The sequence below is a fragment of the Vombatus ursinus genome, unplaced genomic scaffold, assembly GCF_900497805.2.
Source record: "Vombatus ursinus unplaced genomic scaffold, bare-nosed wombat genome assembly UNPS02012082.1, whole genome shotgun sequence".
NCBI classification, from domain to species: Eukaryota; Metazoa; Chordata; class Mammalia; order Diprotodontia; family Vombatidae; genus Vombatus; species Vombatus ursinus.
In genome coordinates, this window is record NW_020951860.1 from 520,903 (window position 1) to 543,822 (window position 22,920).

General features: G+C 37.2%; 1 protein-coding gene across 2 annotated transcripts in view; it reads right to left on the reverse strand.

The window, feature by feature from the left end:
* Nucleotides 1-22,709, reverse strand: part of KDM5A (lysine demethylase 5A) — a 97,810-nt gene extending 75,101 nt beyond the window's left edge. For both annotated transcript variants that reach the window (XM_027857286.1, XM_027857285.1), the window contains exons 1-10: nucleotides 22,456-22,709; nucleotides 20,108-20,185; nucleotides 17,071-17,193; nucleotides 11,260-11,430; nucleotides 10,501-10,635; nucleotides 7,775-7,880; nucleotides 6,048-6,136; nucleotides 3,015-3,173; nucleotides 1,616-1,735; nucleotides 503-661 (exon numbers count right to left, since the gene is read on the reverse strand). In XM_027857286.1, the coding sequence (XP_027713087.1) occupies nucleotides 503-661; nucleotides 1,616-1,735; nucleotides 3,015-3,173; nucleotides 6,048-6,136; nucleotides 7,775-7,880; nucleotides 10,501-10,635; nucleotides 11,260-11,430; nucleotides 17,071-17,193; nucleotides 20,108-20,185; nucleotides 22,456-22,620 (1,305 nt within the window). In that variant the 5' untranslated portion in view covers nucleotides 22,621-22,709. The remainder of the gene's footprint in view (nucleotides 1-502; nucleotides 662-1,615; nucleotides 1,736-3,014; nucleotides 3,174-6,047; nucleotides 6,137-7,774; nucleotides 7,881-10,500; nucleotides 10,636-11,259; nucleotides 11,431-17,070; nucleotides 17,194-20,107; nucleotides 20,186-22,455) is intronic.
* Nucleotides 22,710-22,920: the final 211 nt, after the last annotated feature.

A 22,920-nucleotide genomic window follows, 5' to 3' on the forward strand; every position in this document is an offset into this window, starting at 1 on the left:
GAGAGAGAGAGAGAGAGAGAGAGAGAGAGAGAGAGAGAGAGAGACAGCGCGCGCTCAAGCATGCTCTCGAACTTGAGTGTGTGGTGGTATCTATTATAAGTGTTAAACAAGGGTGGGCTGAGACTCAACTCCTAGGTTTACCAAGCATAAAGTTCAAAACCAATGAATGTGATTTTAAAAACCACTTCAAGTTCAAAATGATGTTACTCAAAAAAATTTAACTGAGTCAAATATCTTATTCACTTGTTATTAAACTCACTGTTTTCCAAATCAGTTAAAGTGGTTTTTATCATCATCATATAAGCCTCAAGTCAAAGTGTTCTTTGCACTTGGTGAAGTCTAGGTTTCGAGGTGAAAATGTGCTCTTGGTTTTTCATGCTGGCTCTAACATATATTTACTAAATCAAAATTACTCTGGTCCAAAATAATAAGGGAAGGCTTTATAGAGCAGAAAGCTGCTCTACAAAGCTCAGCCTAGCTGTAGGTACACAGAAGTTTGCACCTCCTCTTCTGGCATCATCTTTCTCCGACCATCCTTTACAGGAAACCCACTTCCAAAATCCTTTGAAGAGATATCAGCTCCATACTCCACAATGACATCTTCTTCAATGGTGCTCACCAGTCTCCAGAATTCCTTCTCTACCAGTTCTGTGGGCACCATCTAGGGAAAAACAAAACGGCTAATGAGTAAAAATGACCATGACATGACACGCAGGGCAACTGTTATAAGATGACAAACCTCTAAAGCTCCCAGGTCCAGGCAGACTAGATCCCAGATTTTTTCACTAGGTAACAGGGATTTAAAATAGACAAGCTGGGTTCCTCAGAAAACCATCTGTAACTGTAATTAACCTTTTTCTACAGAAAGCTGTTTCAAAACTGAAAAGGAAGAAGATGAAACAGAACATCAAAAGGAAAGGGGAAGAGGTAAAAATCAGAGTAGAATTTCAGCAGAATTAGCAAATGTCCTGATAGAGTACCATGAAAGCCAATGAAAATACTCTTTGGAAAAAAGCAAGCAAACCCTATAATACAAACAGGTAAACAAAAGAAGCAACTGTTATGTACTTCATGCTTCTCTGTTGTCAATTACTCCCAAGGAGCTATGAGGAAATTAGGTCATCAACACTTACTTCTTAACAGGGAAATAACTCACATTTAAATAGACATAATTTTGTTTACAAAGTACTTTCCTCACAACAACTCTGTGCTACAGACAATACATGTATTATTAATCCCATTTTACAGATGAGGAAGTTAAAAGGTTCAAAGGATAAATTACTTACCCACAATCACACAGCAGATTAAGTGTTAGAACTAGGCCTTAAACTTGGTCTCTCAACTCCAAATTTAGTGCTTTCTTTCCAATTCACCATACTAGAAACTCTCAAATCAGAGAGTCAGTGAAAGAATTAGAATCCAGGCTGATTTCAAGTTCCATATTCTATTATATCTTTCACATTGTGTGTCCTGCCTCCCTTTATTTTTTAAAGAAAAAAAAAAAGGAGGAGCAAGAAGGAAGGCAGAGGCAAAAAATAAAGAAAAAGAAACCAAAAGGTTTGAAACTTGTAAATCCTTCCACCTCCCCTAAACTAGTCCTTAGACACAGACTCACATGGACTGGCATGTTGAAGTAATCTGATTTAAAGTTATCTGCCATCTCTCCAAAGCTCTGGAGGGTATACTCTCGGACTGCTTGCTCAAACCCAAAGGCCTCTCGAGGTTTGTTACATTCCTGAGGTAAGAAAGAAAAATTACAAAACTTAGTGTCACATTCCTTGGAGGTATACTTGACACAACTGTGACAGATACTGCCAATTTCTGAAAGTGAAACAGTTTTAATCATTTGCTTATTTGAGAAATATATACACTATCTAATTTGGCATTAGGGAAAATAATCTAAGAACCTCACCTGCAATGTTATAAGCTTACACAGTCTACCTGGTATAGAAGTAAAGAGGTAATAAAACAGTTGTTAAGTCTGCAATACGCTCTGGCACCAGGACAAATGATGCAGTACTAATGGACTGGAACCAAGCCCACAGCAGCCTCTCAAGTCTTAACATATCACTGGACTTCACCATGGAAAAGACAGATGTACATAAAAAGAGGATAAAAGGGATTAAGTTATCTGGCTAGGAATAATAATTTCTTCATATTAATTTATCCATCATTGAAGCACAAACATAGATTTCGAACAGAATACATTTTCTCTTTTTTTTTCTTTTTTTTTTTTGGTGGGGGGGAGGAAGGAGCAAGGCAATCGGGGTTAAGTGATTTGCCCAGGGTCGTACAACTAGTACATGTCAAATGGGAAGCCAAATTTGAACTCAGGTCTTTCTGACTCTGGGGCAGGTGCTCTATCCACTGCACCACCTAGCTGTCCCAGAACAGAATACATTTTCAATTATCTAATCCAGGAAATATAAACTATAGTAGCTGGACATGCACCTCTAAATACTTCTAAGCACACTGTATCCAGTTATTGAAAGGTTTATCAGTCCCTTTTCTGCAAAAGAACATCCCAAAATTCACACTTACCAAGAAATCCACAGTTAATTACTTCTTCCTAATCACTCCAATTAAAATAGCTCATCAAATTCAAAGTAAGATATAGTCACAACAATATTTCTTGCCCACTGAGGCTCTGGGTAGAAGTATGTGTGATGATTGCCCAGATCCTGTGCTCTGCATGCCCGTCCCACTCTATTTATTTTATTTAATTACTATAATTTCTAATTTAAAAAGCAAAAGAAAGCCTTTAAGTGTTCAATAATTCTTATGTTCTGCACAAAAATACTCAGTCATCTATAGTAGTCTGTGGGTTTATCTATCCAGCACTCAAAGTCACAGAAAGAACTTTTGCAAAGCAAATATAATCTACCAAAATATGAATTCTAATTCTCTCTAATATAGTCTTAAAAGTCAAGAGGATTTCATGAGCTGACAGAAGAGTTTTGTGCAATTTTCTGGTTGATTTGCGTTTTTTAAAGTGCTCAAAACTAGGCTTGTACCTCAGCAACACATTTAGGACACCTCCAGTCTCCTTTGGGCACATCAGGTAGAGGGGGAATCAAGCAAAATGTATGGTAGCTGTCATCACATCCATCACACAAAAGCAACTTGTCTTCGTTGTTTCCTCGACCACAAAACATACAAACATAAAGATCCACCTATTGGGGGGGCAAGGGGAGAGGGGGGGAGGGGGAAATCATCCATCAGTCATTGTAAAAAAGTAACAAATGATACCCAATCCCAAACTAGGACTCCACTAGTTAGAACATATATACATATATATAAACACATGTGAGTAAGTTATTTCTCCAACATTGTTAACACTGATCTGTATCCACCTTTGAACCTAGAACCCAATAGTTTAGCAGCCCATTGACAAAAAACAAAGCAAACTAATTGGCTCATTCTAGGATCAAACATAAGGCTCAGACTCATTCACAAGAATATCCACCGACCTCACAGGCTTCCAAAGCCCCTGACAATCCAATCTATACCTGAAAAAAAGAATCCCAACTAAAATACACCCAACAAATAGTCATCCAGCATGTACTCAAAGACCTCTAGTGAGGGTGAATCTATTGCATCTTTTGGCAACCCATTCCACTTTTGGACAGCTCAGAATGTTAGGACATTTTTTCCTGACAAGCTAAATTTGTCCCTTTGCAACTTCAACTCATGACTCCTGGTTCTGCCTTCCTAAAGTCAAACAGAACAAGATTAATCCTGCTTTAAAATGATAGCCCTTCAAAATGATAGCCTTTCAAAATAATTGAAGATAAATATCATGTCCTTATCAGTAATCTCTTCTCCAGGCTAAACATCCCTAATTTCTTCAACTAACCCACATATGACATGGATTAGAGCAGTCCTTCTTAAACTGCGGATCATGAAAAATTTGGCAACAGTAAAAGGCTTCTGAATCACAATGACCAAAAATTAATTCAAAATCAAACACATAATGAATCTGAGGTGTTGCTGGCAGCGCTTGCCCACGCATCACACAACTTTACGCTAGCCTTGGTCCTGAACACACAGCATGCACACTTTGCACTGCAAATACAGTCATGCCACGCAACGTCAACGAATGCTGCCACAACGTGAAAAGGGGTCACGAGTGGAAAAAATTTAGGAGGCCCTAGACTACTGGCCCTTCACTATTCTGGCTACCCTCCTCTGGATACATTCTAGCTTATCAATAGACTTACTAAAGTATGGTGCACAAAACCGAATTCAATACTCCAGATGTGATTTGACCAGGACAGAGCAGGGAGGGACTGTGTCTCTCCTAATGCAGTCCAAGATCACATCAGTTTTTCTGGTTGCCAGGCCAAATGTTCACTAATACTGAATTCAAAGTCAATTAAAATCCTGAGATCTTTTTCAGATATACTGGTATCTAACCATGATTCCACCATCTCATAACTTTTCACATTAATTTCCTGAAACCAAGTCTAATACCTTATGTTTATTCTCACTAAATTTCACCTTATTAAATTGAACTCAATGCTCTAGCCTGCCAAGATCTTTTTGGATCCTGACTCTCATTCAATGTGTTAGAAATCTTTAGTTACCATTACTGGAGTCACTTAAAAAATGTTAAAGTGGACAGGGTCAAGTACATAACCTTGGGGCATGCCACTACAAACATCTTCCAATATGACACAAAGCCATTAATGACCTGAGTCCAGTTATTCAACTAGTTTTAGATTGATTCATTTGTACTATTGTTTAGCCTACATCTCTCCATCCTTTCCAAAACACTAGAATTAGTTATTTTATCTCTTCCTCCATTTGAAAATTTGAACATTTACCCTTTTGCATTTTAAGATACTTTTATTATTCTCTGAGTTTTCGAAAATCACTGACAGTGCTACTCAGCAACTGTACCTTCTTTTTTTTTTTTCTATACCCTAGGATTGAATTCACTTGGGCCAAGTCACTTCTGTTCATCAACAGTACCTAGGTGTTTTTTTTTTTTATTATTATTAATCTCCTTATTTGAGTTCCAATTCTATATTAGCCTTTTTCTTTTCAGTGCAAAGGTCACTTTCCTTGGCAAGGAAAACAGAAGCAAAAAAAAAAAAAGAACTGAGCATCTTTGCGTCTTCTCTGCTGTCAGTCATCACGGTCCCACCTAACTTGAATAGCTACTCTATCCCTTCTTTGAAGCTCCTCTTCCCTGACACAGCTGTTTTAAAGGCTCTTTTTTGGTGTTAAGCTTCCCCTCCTTTACATCTATCTTCTATATAGATCTTTTTAAAATCTAAGTTAGTTCATCCGGTCATTTTTCTTGCTCATCAGAACTGTTTCCTTTTGTGACATTACAATCTTATTCTTGAATTTCCAATCTACCTGAACTACATCTTATCTATACCAAATCACAAACAAGATAAACCAACTCTTTTTTTCAACACACTGTTGACAGAGATGATAATTTTGCTGTACTCTGACCTGGTTAGAGCCAAGCTGGAATACTGTGTTCAATTCTGGTTAGCACATCATAGGGGACACTGAGGAGCAAAAGAGTGCTCAGAGGAAGACAACAGAATAACCATGCCATACAAAAACTGATGACAAGGAATAAGCTTGTTTAATCTAGGAAAGTCTTAGGATGGGGACATGACTGTCTTAAATAACGAAAGGGTTATCCTGTGTATATTAGACTTGCTTTTGCGTAGGTCCAGAAAGTAAACTTTAGACCAATGGGTAGAAGTTAGAGGGAAGCAGACTTTAGCTCAATGTAATAAAAAATGTCCTAACAATAAGAACTATCTCATAATGGAATGAATGGGCTGCTTAATAGGTAATGAGTTCCCAGTCACTGGAGGGTTTCAAGAAGAGACCAGATGACTAGATTTATAGGATAACATAGATGCATGATATGGTTCAAGGCTGGTCCAGAAGAACCCTGAGTACCCTTTCCAACTCTCAAAGTCTACGATTCCAAATTCAGTTTTAACATATCTTTTACTTATGAGACATACACATAAATAACAAATACTTTCCATCCTGGAATGTCCCATAACACTTACAAAGTTAACAGAAAGAGTCCCTTTTCGTTGTCTCATTTGCATACTAAATGCTTCTGACCTCGTACCTTTGCGTCTTCGAGAAACCTCATCTTGAAAGTAAAAATACAAATAAGCTGTTATGTGGTACTTGCACAAAAAGTAATATAAGATTAACATTTCAAGACCATTGGACTTAAGTGTAAGAGAACACTAGAAACACAAACAAGCCTGTGGGGAAAAGAACAGAATTTCTAACCAAAAGTATTTCATTCAGTCAATGAAAATAAACAACATAAGTCAACCAAATCATGTTAAGTATTTAGGAGATCAACTGCCATTCTTATTTGATCCACTACAGTTCATATATACACATCCTGAATTATGAAACTGTACTGCCTATCTTTTAATTCACAAAGAAGCAATTATGACATTTTCTTAATATCATCTTAGGTTAGGGGCAGCTAGGTGGAGCACCAGCCCTGAAGTCAGGAGGACCTAAGTTCAAATCCGACCTCAGACCAAACACTTGCCACATACTAGCTGTGTGACCTTGGGCAAGTCACTTAACCCCGACTGCCTCACCCAAAAAAAAAAATTGTCTTAGGTTTCTGTAAATGCAGTCACAACACATTTCATCCACCCTTTGGTAAAACTGAATTCAAGACTGTCCAAATTGCTACACAGATAAAATAAAAACCTATGTAAATTTATATAAAAGTCTCACAAATCTTTTTTTTGCCACTATTTTTAAATATAAAGCAAGTCTGAAAGGTACTAAGTATCTGGTGATAAATACTGCTCTTTCCAAAGAAAGTGAGGACTGCAGCACATCAGCATTAACTCTTAAAATTACGACTTTCCCACCATGGAGCTCCTACTTTAAAACCCCAACTGCGCATGAAGGTGACTGACCCTGGGCTCCTGCAGGCTATCCTAATGGAGTACTAGTTCTCTCAACTCATAGTAAGCTGCAAATATAGACCTAATGATAAAGCAGCCTAAATGTGGAAAGGCTCACCATTAGATGGCTTTCCATAATAATTCATGGTATTGTTTATTTATGACACTGTTAAGGAGGGTTTGTTATCTATTCTACCCAGATCAATAAAGCCAGTTCTTTTGGGTTTTTTTTGCTTTTTGGTGAGGTAATCAGGGTTAAATGACTTACCCAGGGTCACTAAGTGTCAAGTGTCTGAGGCCAAATTTGAACTCAGGTCCTCCTGACTCCAGGGCCTGAGCTCTATCCACTGTGCCACCTAGCTGCCCCAACCACAAATTTTTTTTCACACTTTCTAACCATGAGATCTTTCCACTGATCCTAAAGCAATTTTTAAATTCGGTAAGTTAGAATACTTCGAATCAATCTTCGTTTAAAATCAGAGTTAAAAGCTTTGGCAACCTTTATGACAAAAAACTAATTTTTACCTTTTCTTACAAACATAACTTTGAAAACAGTACTAGGTTTGTATGCCACAGATCACAGGCAAATCCTTTCTAACCATCATAAAAGCCCAATAAATATCATGTGACTTCTCACAATATGAAGACTATAATAGTGACTTAGCTAGAAGTCATACTTGAAGTCTAGAACTCAAGAGAAATTCTAAGTAAATTACAAATACATTTGTATGGTTTCTCAAAGCAAACAAATCCTGACTATAACAATGACACCCATGTTATTTTTCCTTATTATTGATACTTCTTACTGTACTTTATTTCATTTCCCTGTTCAGAAAACAAAATTTTACCTTCTTTATCCTTTGCTCCTATTGCCAGGCCCATCATCTTAGGCCCAGCTCCAAAGATCTGAAGTTTCTTCAATTCAGTGTTTCTACTTACTTCTCCGGTCTCTGCCTAAAAGCAAACCAAAAACATATGAACACTGGGAAACCCCAGCCTTCCATATTCAAGCTCTTCTTTTCTTATCCCATAAAAAAAGTTGTGAAACTAGCTTTAGTCTCAAAAGTTTGATCTCCTCTTCCCAAACCCACTCTCACTAAAGCAGGAAGGACTACCCATTTCCTCTATGAAAAATTTTTTCTATCTTTCATAAAGGGTTAATTATCCATTCACAGAAGCTTGCATGTTTTATATCCTGAATACCTCATACATACATGTGAATATATGTATCAAATAATTTTTCTAAGAGCACCTAAGCAAAAGATGCTAACCAATGTAAGAGTGAATCAGAATTATGGACCTTTTAAATCTATTATCCAAATAGATTAGTCTGCCACACTCAGTGAAGACATCAGGACAAGGTCAATGGAAACAGAAAAATAATCTGGGGCAGAACAGTAACAGCAACAACAACTAGCATTTTATATAGTGTTTACCATGTGCTAAGCACTTTACAAATATTCCATTTGATCCTCACAACAACCCTGGGAGGTAGATGCTATTATTATCCTAATTTTAAAGTTGAGGAAACTGAGGCAAGTTAAGTAACTTGCCCAAGGTCACACAGCTAAAAAGTGTCTGAGGCTGAATCTGAACTCAGGTCTTCCTAACTCCAGGCCTAGTGCTCTATCCATTTAACCATCTATTTGCATAGAATAGAACAGAATGAATGCCAAAACTTTAATTTTGTAATCCTAGATTTCAAACAAATCTAATTCTGCCAAAAACACAAGTTTTCTGTTTTAAGGTATAGAGAATATGATCACTAATGTGGTGTTGGCACTATAATGAAACAATTTTCTTCCACTTAGAATTTAATCTTCAATTTTTACAACCAGTGTCTCTGATAAGGGCCTCATTTCTAAAATATATAGAGAACTAAGTCAAATTTATAAGAACACAAGTCATTTCCCAATTGATAAATGGTCAAAAGATATGAACAGGCAGTTCTCAGAGAAACAAATTAAAGTCATCTATAATCATATGAAAAAACGCTCTAAATCACTACTGATTAGAGAAATGCAAATCAAAACAACTCTGAGGTACCAACATGATAAAACAGGAAAATGACATGTTGGAGAAGATGTGGGAAAAATGGAACACTAATATATTGTTGCTGGAGTTGTGAAATGATCCAGCCACTTTGGAGAGCAATTTGGAACTATGCCCAAAGGGCTATAAAAATGTGCATACCCTTTGACCCAGCAATAGCACTTCTAGGGCTGTATCCCAAAGAGATCATAAAAATGGGAAAAGGACCCACATGTACAAAAAATATTTATAGCAGCTCTTTCTGTGGTGGCAAAGAATTGGAAATTGAGGGCATGCCCATCAATTGGGGAATGGCTAAACAAGTTGTGGTACATGAATGTAATGGAATACTATTGTGCTATAAGAAAAGATGAGCAGGCAGACTTTAGAAAAGCCTGGAAGTATGGACTGATGCCAAGTGAAGTGAGCAGAAGCAGGAGAACGTTACACACAGTAACAGCCACGTTGTACGTTGACTAATGTTGACAGACTTAGCCCTTCTCAGCAATGCAAGGATCTAAGACATCTCCAAAAGTCTCATGATGGAAAATGCTATCCACATCCAAAGAAAGAACTATGGAGTTTGAATGGAAATCGAAGCATACTATCTGCTATTTTTTTCCTTCTATTTTGTTTTCTCTTTCTTGTGGTTCCTCCTATTGGTTCTAATTCTTCCTTACAACATCACTAATGTGAAAATGTTTAATAGGAATGTATATGTATAGCTTATATCAGATTGTGCATCATCTTGGGGAAGGAGGCGGAAAGGGAAGGGGAGAAAAATTTAAAACTCAAAAGCTTATGGAAGTGATTGTTGATAAATCAAAATAAATTAATTTAAAAAAAAGCCTTTCCCAGTCCTCCTTAATCTTAGTGTTTTTCCTTTGTGATTATCTAAAATTTATCTGTCTGTATCTTGTTTGTACATAGTTGTTTGTACATAGTTGTACATTATCTCCCCCCCAACTAAATTCCTTGAGAGCAAGGCTATTTTGCCTTTCTTTATATGCCCAGCACTTAGCACAGCATCTGGCACGTAGTAGGTGCTTAATAAATGCTTACTGACTTGTTGACACTGGTCCTTGAAATGATACTATTTTAAGATTCATGAACAATACAGCAACTACATGAGGACAGTCCAGGCTCATATAAATTTACATTATTATGGCTTACAGAAATAACAAATGAAAAACAAAGCCACCCTCTCCAAATCCAAATCCCCTAAAAGATGTTTTAAAAGCCATTTTTAACTGAACAAAATGAGACTAGAAACCGGTCAAAGTTTCCCAGTCATCTACTGGATGGTTTCCTTTCTCTGTTGAGAAATATTCACAATAAACAGATTCCTGGTCAATCTGAAAACACTTCATTAGAGTTCATAATTTCTTCAACCTATCTCCCAAAGAGAGGGAGAAGGTTCTCTGAGGTATAAAAACTGGTATATATAAATGAGATCCAATGACCAGAAATATTTTGTAGCCAATTCTATTGCACTGATGATTAACTGTACTTCTCTCTCAAGCAGTCAATGGATCCTGGATACCTGAGATTTTATACGTCTGGTTCTCTTTGGTAAAATATTCATTCTTGTGCCTTGTTCCGGGGAAGCCTGGGCATCAGTGCTGAGGACCTCAACCTCCACTTTTTCCTTAATATCCAAGTTTGGCATTTGGACACCCTAAAGGATCAGAGCACAGCAGGACAACAGAGTCATTGATCAGACACCAAGCATGAAAATCAGTGAGAAAAAGATAAAAGCAACCAATAAATTGATTACAAGTCCAATGAAGCAGGGAGAATGATATTCTAGGAAGTTTAAAACATGAATCAGGTGTCGGACTGTATGTGATATCTAAATACCAGCCTAGCTAAGTTCAGAGAGGTAAACACAAGGCCCGGCTGCTAGGTGATATCACACATAAGTCATACAGAGTTCGTAATCTGCATCAGGTGTACCCATGTTGACAAAATCACAAAACCTTTAAATTACTGAAGTACTAAAATGTAAAGAGTCATAGTAAGTCGCTAGGAAAAAAAGAAGCATGTTTCCAATAATGTAGATGAAGTCTTCAAACCCTGCTTATCAATGCAATAAATTTGACTTTAAATTTTCAAATACATTTGTTTTAGTGTTGGCCATGAGGCAATCTAATACCATGTGTATAACTGCTAGCTTATTCTAAACCACTTCTGTTTCACAGAACAGAAATTTATTCGTGATACCTAAATATCAAAGTGCATCTAAAGTTGATACTGCAGACAAGCTGTATTGGGCCAATTTCTGAAAAGAATAATGACTCACCATAAGGCTGACTCCAGACTGGAAAAGCTCGTAAGGGTAAAGGATTCTTTCATAATGAGACTTCAACAGAGACCCAGTTCCTTTCCCTGGCAGATAGCCTAATCGACTACCCACTTTAGACCACTTCTTCTCTTTCGTGACCATTTCAAAGCCTCCTTTGCTGGCAACAATCTGAAAGAAAAGTAAAGAAGCAGAATTTTAGAAAAAGAAATTATATTCAACAATATGGTTCTATATCTAGCATATAAAAAAAAATTCTGGACTCAAATCTCTGGAATTCCTTTCCTATAATGACCCAGAAAAGACCAAAATTATTAAAACTTGCAGCAAGACTTCTTTTAATGATTTTTTTTAAAGGTTTTAAACTGTGTGAAATAGTGTTTGGGTACCAACAAACTAGTTGGTAAGTCAGACCATTTACTGAACTCATTTTATGTAAAGCTCCATATTATAATTAGATATCAATGGAATATTAAAACACAAAAATATGAAACCCATGCCTTTATGGATATTACCATCTGAGATAGGATGAAAACACATGAAAAAAGGTCTGTGATGCTTTCACAGATCCATGAAAAAATACATACAAACAGGCATGCTCACATAGTACAAAATGTGTTAGGTGCTGAGATAATACAAGAGTGAATAGAGTTATACAAAGTTACAACAATTCACAGAGGTTATAAATTTGGAAGGGAAGAATTTAAAAAGAGGAGGGAACCAAAATTTCTGGAGGTTAGGGGCAAACTATTTAACACAGAATCACTAACCATAGATATAGAACTAAAAGGGATCATAAAGTTGAACTCCCTTATTTTACAGAGGAGGAAATAGAAGCACAAAAAGAGAAAGTGACTTGCCCAGGATTACACAGCTAGTATATCACTAGGATTTAAACTCAAGTTTTCCTAACTTAAGCACTACTATGCCACCTCGCTACTTCAGGAGGTTGACATGTGAGAAAGATCAAGCCAAGAGATACGCTTGGTTGCAGAACATTATATTGCTGGAATGATATGATGACTAGCCAACTGAGTAAAATCACTTTAAATCTAATAGTTTCCTACACGCCTATATTATGTTCTATGTACAGTGTAAGTAAATACACAGGTCTCATTTCATAGGAGCTGATATTCTTGCACTGTATGATGTGAATATCTCAAACTGTTAGAAACTGAAAACAGCTTAAGAGATCATTTAGTCCAGGGATTCTTAACCTTTTTTGTCATGAACTCTTTTGGCAATCTGGTAAAGCCTATGGATCCTTCTACAATAATGTTTCAAAAAACATAAAATAAAATACATAGCATCAAATATAAAATCCTCTGGCATTTAAAGCCTTCCATGACCTGGCCCTCTCCTGCCTTTCTAATCTTCTTATACCCTACACCCTCCCACACACTCTGTGATCCAGTGACACTAGTCTCCTTCATGTTTCTCGCACCAGACACTCCATTTCCTGACCCCAGGCTTTTTCACTGGCTGTCCTTCATACCTGGAATGTGTTCTCCCTCCTCATCTCTGTCTCCCAGCTTTCTTCAAGTTTAGCTAAAATCTCACTCTCCGCAAGAAGCCTTTCACAACCTCCTTAATTATTTCTAGTGTCTGCCCTCTGTTGATTATTCCCAATTTAACTTGTATTTAGTTAGCACAGTGCCTAGCACATGGCAGACACCTAATAAATGTTTATTGACTGACCAACAGATTAAAAATTAAGCCAATTACACTGAAATACAATTATAAAAAAAATTTTTTTAAACTCATAGACCACAGGTTAAGAACCTCTGATTCAGTCCAATTCATTCATTTTTCAGGTGATCCCTCATCTGAAACTGAGATCCAGAAACTTGCCTAAAATCACACAGCAGAGCTGGGTATGAAGGCTAGAACCCAGGTTTTCTGAGTCCCAGGGACTCAGTGGTGTTAGCACTAATTAGTAGCAAGACCAGAATGATCAAGAATAGGGCTATTATTTAGCATGTGTTATTGTTCAAACAAGGGGAAAGATCAGGGCAAAGTATGCTAAACTGCTACAGGTTGAAGCTACAAACAGTTACAAACCTGCAGCCAAAAGCATAGAATCATGGAATATTAGAACTAGAAAGATCTTAAAGGCTAAACCAACTGCCCCCCACCTACCCCCCCTCAACCTTACTTTACAGATGAGGAACTTAATATCCAAAGAGATGAAGTAAATTACCCAACCTCACTCAAGTTGCTTTACCTGTGTCTCAATTTCCTCATCTTAATTTACACATGGGAAAAGTTACGTTCTTCAGCAGGGCAAAATAGACAAGGAAAATATGCAAAATAAATCAATTATTTTCAGGAAATGAACACCATAAAATAATGTTGCAAAATAACTATTTATGTATCATAGCAATAGGCAGTTTAGCTTTACTGGGGGAATGTACTTTGTAAAAGTGTTTGGCTATTTACTGGGAAGTGCTGTGTCAAAACAACCACAAACAAAGCATAACATTTGTCCAAAGAAACTGGTGGACCTTTTCTGAGTTTGTGTGCATTTTGGTTTTCTAATTGGGTTTAATATTTTTTTTTATGGGGAAAAGAAAAAACAATTTATCAGTCTGGAGTGAAATCCTGCCTAAAAACAACTTCACTGTTCCTTGATGAATCCTAACTATAATCACATATAATAAAAAGGAAACATGATCTAGTGTTAAGAGCACTAGATATGGAGTCAGAAGGCCTGATCTCAAGTGCATTACTTTTCTGAACCTCAGTTACCTATTCTGTAAAATGGATATAACAAGACTTACACCATTTGCCTCAATGGGTTGTTGAAAGGACCTTGTAAACTATAAAGCAGTATATAAATATAAGCTATAAAATAATGGACTCTCCATATTCAAAGGAGACACTGCTATCCTACTATCATTAAGGCCTGTATTTGCAGTGGTTTTTCTGGTAATAATTATGGATTTGTACTAATTCATCTATACTTGCCTGCCCACTTCCCTTGTGATCAATGGCATACATTTGAGAGGAGAGCTAGTGTTAGCAGTCTACAGCCACGAAATGAAACAAAGGGACCATAACCATGATCTTGGCTTCATTAGAACAGCCATAATACTCAAATACACAAAAGCTTAAGCTGTGTTAAAATTGGATTTCTCCTCTTGACAGATTCCAGAATTGCAATAGACTAGACATGTCTAGTATCTGAAAATATAAACCTTTTCTCAATCCCTCTGTCAGAATAGACCAAAATTTCAGCCTTCTAAAAACACGAGTCTGGCTGGAATTGGGGCCAATTTTAATGGGCAGAATGGATGGGATTAAAAAAAGAAAGGAGGTGACAATCAAAATTGGAAACCACCATAGTGATAGGGACAGAGACTAGACTATGATTGGATCCATATGGGAAACTCCAAGGTGAGGAAATGCATTCTACCAAGGCCAGTCAAGCAACTTTATAGAGTTACTAGTGTTGAGAAGTTAAGTGACTCGCCCAAGGTCACAGAGCCATTATGAGATGGAATATGATCACAGGTCTTCTTAGCCTAGAGGCATGTTCTCTATCCATTATAACAAGGTTGAAAACTTGCTTTTCCACCTTAAAAAACATTAAAAGGTCAAAGTGTTTCAAGATCCCCAGAGCACATAATCTATACCAAAAAGAAAACTAGCCACATAGAACTTTTTAAAAAGTTTTAAAGATTTACCTAACAATCCCAAACCACTATAATTCTCAACTTAAGCATCTACAATATTCTAAATCAAGATGAACCTCAGACTGAACAATATAATACCATGCTTTGTAAACAGTCACCCCAAAAAACCCAATCAACTTCACTGTCTCCACTCTGGAAGCAAAGCCACTGTAAAATGTAAAGAGAATATAGCCTTTCATTAGTTCTGAATCTCAATCAATCTTACAGTGTTATAAGCAAACATTTTTATAGATTTAGTATGTATTTGTTCATGGTTGCATAATAAATCTGGGATACATAAACACCAAGATGTATACTTAAATTTCAATTACTCAACATAAATTCTCTGACTAGGCTCGATGAAGTATTAATAGAAACATATACTCTTATCATTAACTTTTTCATTTAATAAGGATGAAATCTAGAATGTAATCTCACTTCCTATCATTAGATTACTTGACTTTTACCTTTAACTGTAACACTGCCTCAGAAAAAACACACTAAGAGGCAGCTAGGTGGCCCCATCGATAGAGCACCAGCACCGGACTCAGGAGGACCTGAAGTTAAATCCGATCTCAGACACATAACACTCAATAGCTGTGTGACTCGGGCAAGTCACTTAACCCCAATTGCCCTCACCAAAAAAAAAAAGTAAGAAAAAAACACACAAGATCAGCTTAATCTAGGTTATAAACTTTATGTATAACACTTTCAGTGGAGATTTCTTGAGGGTTTTTTTTTTTAACTGTCCTATGTTAAGTTCAGTTTGAAGGTTAAAAAAGAAATTCTGTGGTAAAAGTACTAGTAAATAAAACTGCTAAAGTAACTTTTAGGAAAAGATTTCTTATTTTTGTTAGACCCTAAAACGTAATCAAAGTTAATACAAAAATTTAAACAAAGTGTCAAGTGCCAAAAAAAATTTTTTTTATATAATTTGATACAAAATATAATATTAAAGAAGAAACTCTTAAGCATATTACTTTCACTCTAACAATGATTTCCTACACAAAAACACATAAGCACCACTGAAAATCTGCCATAATTAGCAATGTTGTTACTATTGATTATTCATATAACCAGAGCAGACAATGAACTTGACACTACCATCTTGTAGGCAACATAGGTCAACAGCTTTTTTTTAAAGCACAGACATATTAGGCTTCTCAGACTTCTGAGCTTAAATGTGCCTGATGAAAAAAAATGCAACTATTAATAACGCTTTTTACTCTAAATGAAAAGTATTACTACAAAATTAACTAACATAAGTGAGAAGCAATTTCTACTTTAAAACAATTAGGTATTTTGAGACAAAAATAAACACAGATAATTTTACAAAATTACTCAGATTATAACTACTATAATCCTACTTACAGTCTTATCCCTCATAAATTATAACCACTACAATTGTCTAGTATTTTTCTAACAGAATGTAAGCCCCTTGAGGGAACTGTTTTACTTTTATCTTTGTATCCAAAATACCTGGCATACTCAAGATGCTTCATACTGGTATGTGATGAAATACGTTGGCAACAAATTTTACAGTACTCTCTACTTTTAAATGTCAGATTAAGTTTATTCTGCTTTTACAGGGTACAGAGAGGTTCAATAACTTGAAAAGAAGACACTGACAAAGAGAAACATTTCCAGGAATTTGCTTAGACTACTAGACGATGTTATCCTCAACTAAACAGAAAATGTGACTTGATGACACAAATAAAACTGATCTACACAATTTTCCAGACTAAGTGAAATGAAAACCTTTACTATACAGTATTGTCTTCAGAAGAGTACTTCTGATTAAGAAGTAGAAAGACAAAAAGTTATACACAAGGATACTGTTCAATTACCTCAAAATGCAAAAACCATTACCAGGAAGGTAATGAATCTTCTGTATATTGTGTATTATCACAGCACTCAGTCTGTTGTGATGTCATTAAATATGTGAGAAAAAATTTAAAGTCATATTTTTAAAAGTTAGCCTATACTCTTATCATTTCATTTAATCATATGCATGAAATCAAAATGATATTTCATTTCTCATCAAATTCTACCCAGGAATCTGTCTTTCTCCCAGGTTTATTTGAAACATAAATTCATTAGCCTCAATCTTAACTTCTAAACTAAGCTTACTCCTTACCTTGCTTAAAGCATACAGATCAAGAATTTTTCTCTCCACCACAGGAATTTTCAGAGTAGATCCCTGAAGTTCCCAGAATTTTGCTAGCTGATCCAAGAAGTCCAGCCTCACTCTGGTCATTGCCTGAGACACAAAACAAAGAAATAAATACATTAGATATCAGAAATACATGAAGTTAAACCACCAATGAAATTTAGTTCAAATGAACTAAGTATAAGGCACTTTGCTACATGGTGAGGACATAAATATAAAAATAAAACCATCTCTACCCTAAAGGAAATAGATTTAAGAATCATTTCAAGGGGGCAGCTAGGTGGCGCAGTGGATACAGCACTGGCCCTGAAGTCAGGAGGACCTGAGTTCAAATGTGACTTCAGACCAAATACATGACACTAGTTGTGTGACCCTGGGCAAGTCACTTAACCCCAATTGCCCAAAAAAAGAATCACCTCAAATGAGATGGTAGTTAAATTTTAAAGTGAAAGTTTGCCAAGGGAAAAAGCATTAGAAAGAGATCAGAAGAGTACCAAGGACAGAACACTAGGGGATATATATCTTAAGGAATTAGATGTAATTAGTGAGTCACAATAATATGGTATCTTTAAAGGATATGAAATAGAGAATCCGAGAAGAAAGGATGGTCAACTGTATCAAATGCTACAAGAAATTAAGGACAGTAAAGAATGAAAAAAAGTCACCACGTCAAGATCACTAGTGGACTTTAGACAGCAGTTTCAGTAAGTCCTAAAGCTGCAAGTGAGATTTCAAGCTGCTAAAAAGAATATGGGTGGTAAAGAAATGGAGATAATAAATAAACCACATTTTCAAGAAATATGGCAGCAAAGGAGAAGGGGGAACTGGAAAGATTGCTAGATGGAGTAGGAAGATTTTTTTAAGAATGAGGGGGAAATAAGCATCTTTAGGCAAAGAACAAGTGGCCAACAGAGATTAAAAGAGAGATTAAAAATTCGTCAAAGAGGGCAGATGATTGTCAGAACAAGGTCATGAAGGCAACAGGAAGGAATAAAATCAAGAGTACAGTTAGAATCCTAGTATGAAATAAGGATAAATTCTTCTGTAGAGAAAAAGAAAAGAAATTAAGGGTTAACACTGAGAAGTTTTGAGGAATGAAGTTAGCTAGGTGAACTCATATTGGATATCTTCCATCTTCTCACTGAAGTAGAAGACTAAATTTTCTATTTAATTGTTAAAAAGTAGTAATACAGCTGATTTTATATAGTGCTTCATATATTTTCTTATACATATATAAATATATATATATAAAATAATATACACAGTGTATGTATGTATATAAAATTATCCTCACAACAACCTTTTAAGATAGGTACTATGAGTAACTATCAATCCCATTTCAAAGATAAGGCAACTGAGGCTCAGAGAGGTTCAGTGACCTGCCTAAAGTCACACAACTAGTGAGAAGCATGCAAATCCAGGGCTGTTCTGTTCCCAAGTCCAGCACTTTCTCCACTATACCATGCAATGTGTAATATAGGCATATATAATTAGACTATGATCAGTTAATAGCATTTATTGTGTCTACTATGTACTAGGTACTGGGGAATCTTAGTACAAAGAATGAAATCACCCTTGCTCCCAAGGAATTTATATTCTGTTGGGATAAACAACCTACACATATTATAAACACATACTACATAAATACACTAGAGTTAAAGAGGAAAACAACTGTTAGGTGGGGACAGAGGGAAGACGGAATCAGGAAAGGCTTCATGTGGTGTCTGAGGTGCATCTTAAAGAGAGTGAGAGGGTCGAGGAGGCAGAGGTGAGCACAGAGTCCATTCCAGGCATGGATGAAAACAGGAGAGCAAAAGGATGAAAACAGCAGAGAGGGTGCCACGGGTAAGGCAGAGAGAAAAAGTCAGAATTTTGCTGGATTGTACAATGCAAAAAGAGGAATGACACATAATGATAAGGAACAACAGGGAGAGGTCAAGTTGTAAAGGGTTTTAAAAGGTAACCAGAGCAGTTTATTTTTGATTCCACAAGCCACAGGGAAACATTTCTGCTTGCTGAATAGAGACACGACATGATCCTATCTGTGCAGAAGGAAAATCCCTCTGGCAGGCATGTGGAGCATGGACTAGAGCAGAAATTTAAGGCAGGAAGCCAAATTAGGAGGCCACTGCAATCGTCCAGGTGAGAAGAGATGAAAGCCTAAACTAAAGTTGTGGCTATATGACAAGGGAAGGAATCAGATGAAAGAAAGTTGAGGCAAGGCCGCAAGAATTGACAACTGACTGGATGTGTGAAATGAGGGGGAGATGATGTCTACAACTTGGAGAACATAAGAAAGAGAGTATGGAATAGTTCAAGGATTATGACATAAAAGATTACAACAAAACTGAGAAACAGAAAAGTTTTCTATAAAATTGTTAAGTTTATTAACGAATCTCCTTATATAGACAAAATCTGTAGATGGAGGACTGTGAAGATCCACTCACAAAATTATTTAGAAAATACTTAAGAAGAAATAATAACCTAGAAGAGGAAAAGTTAGCTTTCAGGAAAGCTAGTTTAGCACTTGCTGCCCTCACTAATGTAAACCGTGATTACGGTTCATCTTCTATAAATTAAGCACAAAAACTGATGGAGCTTTTTCAGGCAATAAATAAAAATCAGACCCAACTCCATGCCTCATATAGTTTATTCTAATTAACAGTAACTATAAGCACTAGCACAGGGTGGAAGCAGAGCATGGAATCTATTATTTCAATATTAGTGAAATTCCTCTTGCAGTCCAGATTATCCCTTGATCTTCAAGAGGTGATTTGCCCAGGATCTTACAGCCAGGAGAAATCAGAGGCAAGGCTCAAATTCAGATCCTCCCGACTCCTAAGCCAGCTATGTACTACTCCATGATGCCTCTCCTGAGCAATGCTTACATAAGCTTTTGAAATTTCCCTCCCTGAAGATAGGCAGAAAAGAAATGGGACAGAAAGAAAAAAATGACTCCTTAAGTATAAAAACTAAATGATATTCCCAGTAAAAACACTCTTACCTCAAGTTCATTTAAACGTTGCACTCGAGGAGTAAAACGAAAGCTTTTTACTTCACATGCAAATGGAGGCTGCCAATCCTGAATAAGAAAGATTAATGTTTAATATACAAAGAATGTATGCCCACAATTTAAGGAATTATTTACCACAAATCATGAAGACATTAAGTCATATGATATTCAGCCATCTATTAACATTAAAAGGTCTCATTTTTAAAAGAATAAAAATTTCAATAATATGAAAAACCATTCTCAGATATCAACAGACCTTTCTGTATTCTTTTTCATAAAGGATCTTTGCCACTAGTTAAATATAATAAAGGCTTTTTTAAATCCACAAAACCTTTTCCCTTCAGGTCTAACAAATTATGAAGAAAAATGGAATGCAGAAGAAATCAAATAGGTCAAGCAATAAAATTAAAGTTTGTGAAATATTTTAATTTGATGTACTTGCATTGTGTCACAGTATCTCAGAATGCAAATCTATCAAGAGAAGTGACTATGCCACACATATGATGTATGACAGCTAGTGTCAGGATACACAATAAATATTTAAAAACAACAATGTACATATGAGGGAACACACAAAAAATGTAGTTATAACTTCCAGATCAAAGTAATTGCTTGACTGAAATATGATAACATATCTAAGATGGAGTTTTTGGCAGAATAAAGTTCAAGTGAATTTGGCGACATAACAGTAAAGTCATTTAAAAAGCTGGAAAGAAAAAAGTACGAAAAGCAGTGACTATACAATGCTGCAAACTTTACAAATCTGCCAACACTGACATGAAATTGTCAGCAAGTGTTTTTTTTTAAATAAAGTTCTAGAAAGGAAAATTTAGTTTACTATTTCAATTGTTTGAAAAATTATTCAAGCTTTTTTAATCCCCAAAGAAACTCTTGAAGGAAATTTGTAATTAACAAATCAAGATGATTGTAACTACCCAATTTAAAAGTATTTTAAAAAAAAAGGTTAAAGTTGTTCTTGTAATACAAATGAATCTGAAAGATCTGTGAATGTAAGGGGAACTCTTGGTGCAGGAACTCCCTACACCACTGCAGATGGATGGCCAGTCTCTGGCTTAAAAATTCTAGAGATATCTAAAGTTCAAGGAGGTTAAGCGACTTGCTCAAGGTCACAAAGCTATCATAGAAAAGATTTGTTAACAATTCCTCCTAACTCCAAGCCCAGTACTCTATCCACTACATCAGGCTGCCTTTAAAACAAAGCAGTAATAAACATGAAAACTCCCAAAATTCTGTAAATAAACTAAGTGGAACCTTTGTAGCAGAGGTAAATAGTAATTATTATAGTAGTTATAATAGTAATTATATGGGTTTTTTCATCCTTAATATTCATTTTATTTTTCTAAGTTCTTTCTACTATGTTCTTACTGTCTACATTCTACAGTACCTTCACATAAATATCTCTAAAAATGTGTTTTTAGAGATTTTTTTAAACATCTTCAAAAGTGCTCAATACCAGTATCTTCATCAAAATGGTCATCTTGATCCAAGGTACTCAGCAAACCAAAGGGTAAACACGGTCCAGTGGATAAAATAAAGGACAAGGGACCTGGCTTCTAAAACCACCTCAGTTACCAATTTGCTATTTGACCTTGAGCACTTTCGGCAACCCCTTCGTGTTTCAGATCTTCAGATTATGTCCTCCCCCTTTCTCATATACTCATCTCCCTTATCTTGCATACTAAGAGTATGAGGTGTTTCAGACCCTACTAGCCCCGCGGAGTTTCACAGAAGAAAAGATACATAAATCAGAAGTAGCAGTAACATAGTATCTAGGATCAAAGAAAGATCTGAACGTTTTCCCTCATTCGGAACAGCAACAGCTACTGACACTTAACAGCTCTTTCTTCCTTAGGTTTAAAGGGTCAGCGGCGTCTCCCTGCCTCATCTTGGCAATGCCCCTTCCATGCAGCTGTAACCAGCGCTGTCACTCGTCCTGGGGGACAGCTAAGCGTCCCCCACGCCTCGTTAAGACACCCACAAGGCCAAAGCCTGAGATGGAAGAGTGGGAAAACACTTAGAGCAAGTTTAAATCGAACCAGGGAGGGGAAGCTGGGAAGCAGACAACGACAAAACGGCACAGATGGAGCCGCCCCACCCTGCCCTGCCCCCTCCCCCGGTCCCCTAAGCACCCCAGGACGCCCCTCGCATCTGGACGAGACGGAGGGACGGGAGGGGGTCACGGGAGCCCCCCTCTCAACACAACAGATAATTCAAGAAAGCCCTTCCCCGTGGAAAAACAAGGCGGTCACCACTCCCCCGGAACCCGAGGCTCAGGCTGGGGAAACTGAGGCGAAGAGCAGCCGACCCCACCCCCGTACCTTGGGAGGTCGGATCTTGCAAATGCCAGTTTTCTCGGCCAGGGGCCGGATCCGGCCGATGAAGCTGAGAGGGTCGGTGAACTCCTCCCAACTGGGCTCGAAGACCGGGCACTCCGGGGGCGGCACGAACTCGGCCGCGTAGCCCCCCGGCCCCGCACCCGCCATGTCCACACGGAGGGGGACCCCCCCCCCGGGCTGTGGACTCGGGGAAAATCAGAGAGGAGAGAGAGGGAGGCAAGAGCCCAGCCGGGTCCTTTCACGTCCCCCAGCAGGGAAGAGAGCTCATAGTCCTGCCAGGGCCACAGCGGCTGGAGACAGTCCGCGAACTTCCTCCTCCTCCTCCTGTTTGTTATTGTTTCTTTAGGGCCTTTTTCCTCTCGAGCCCCCGCGGACGCCCCCGGAAGTCGAAGCGAAGTCAGATCCCTCCGCCAATTCGAACAGGATCCTTCCGCCGCTGCCTTAAAG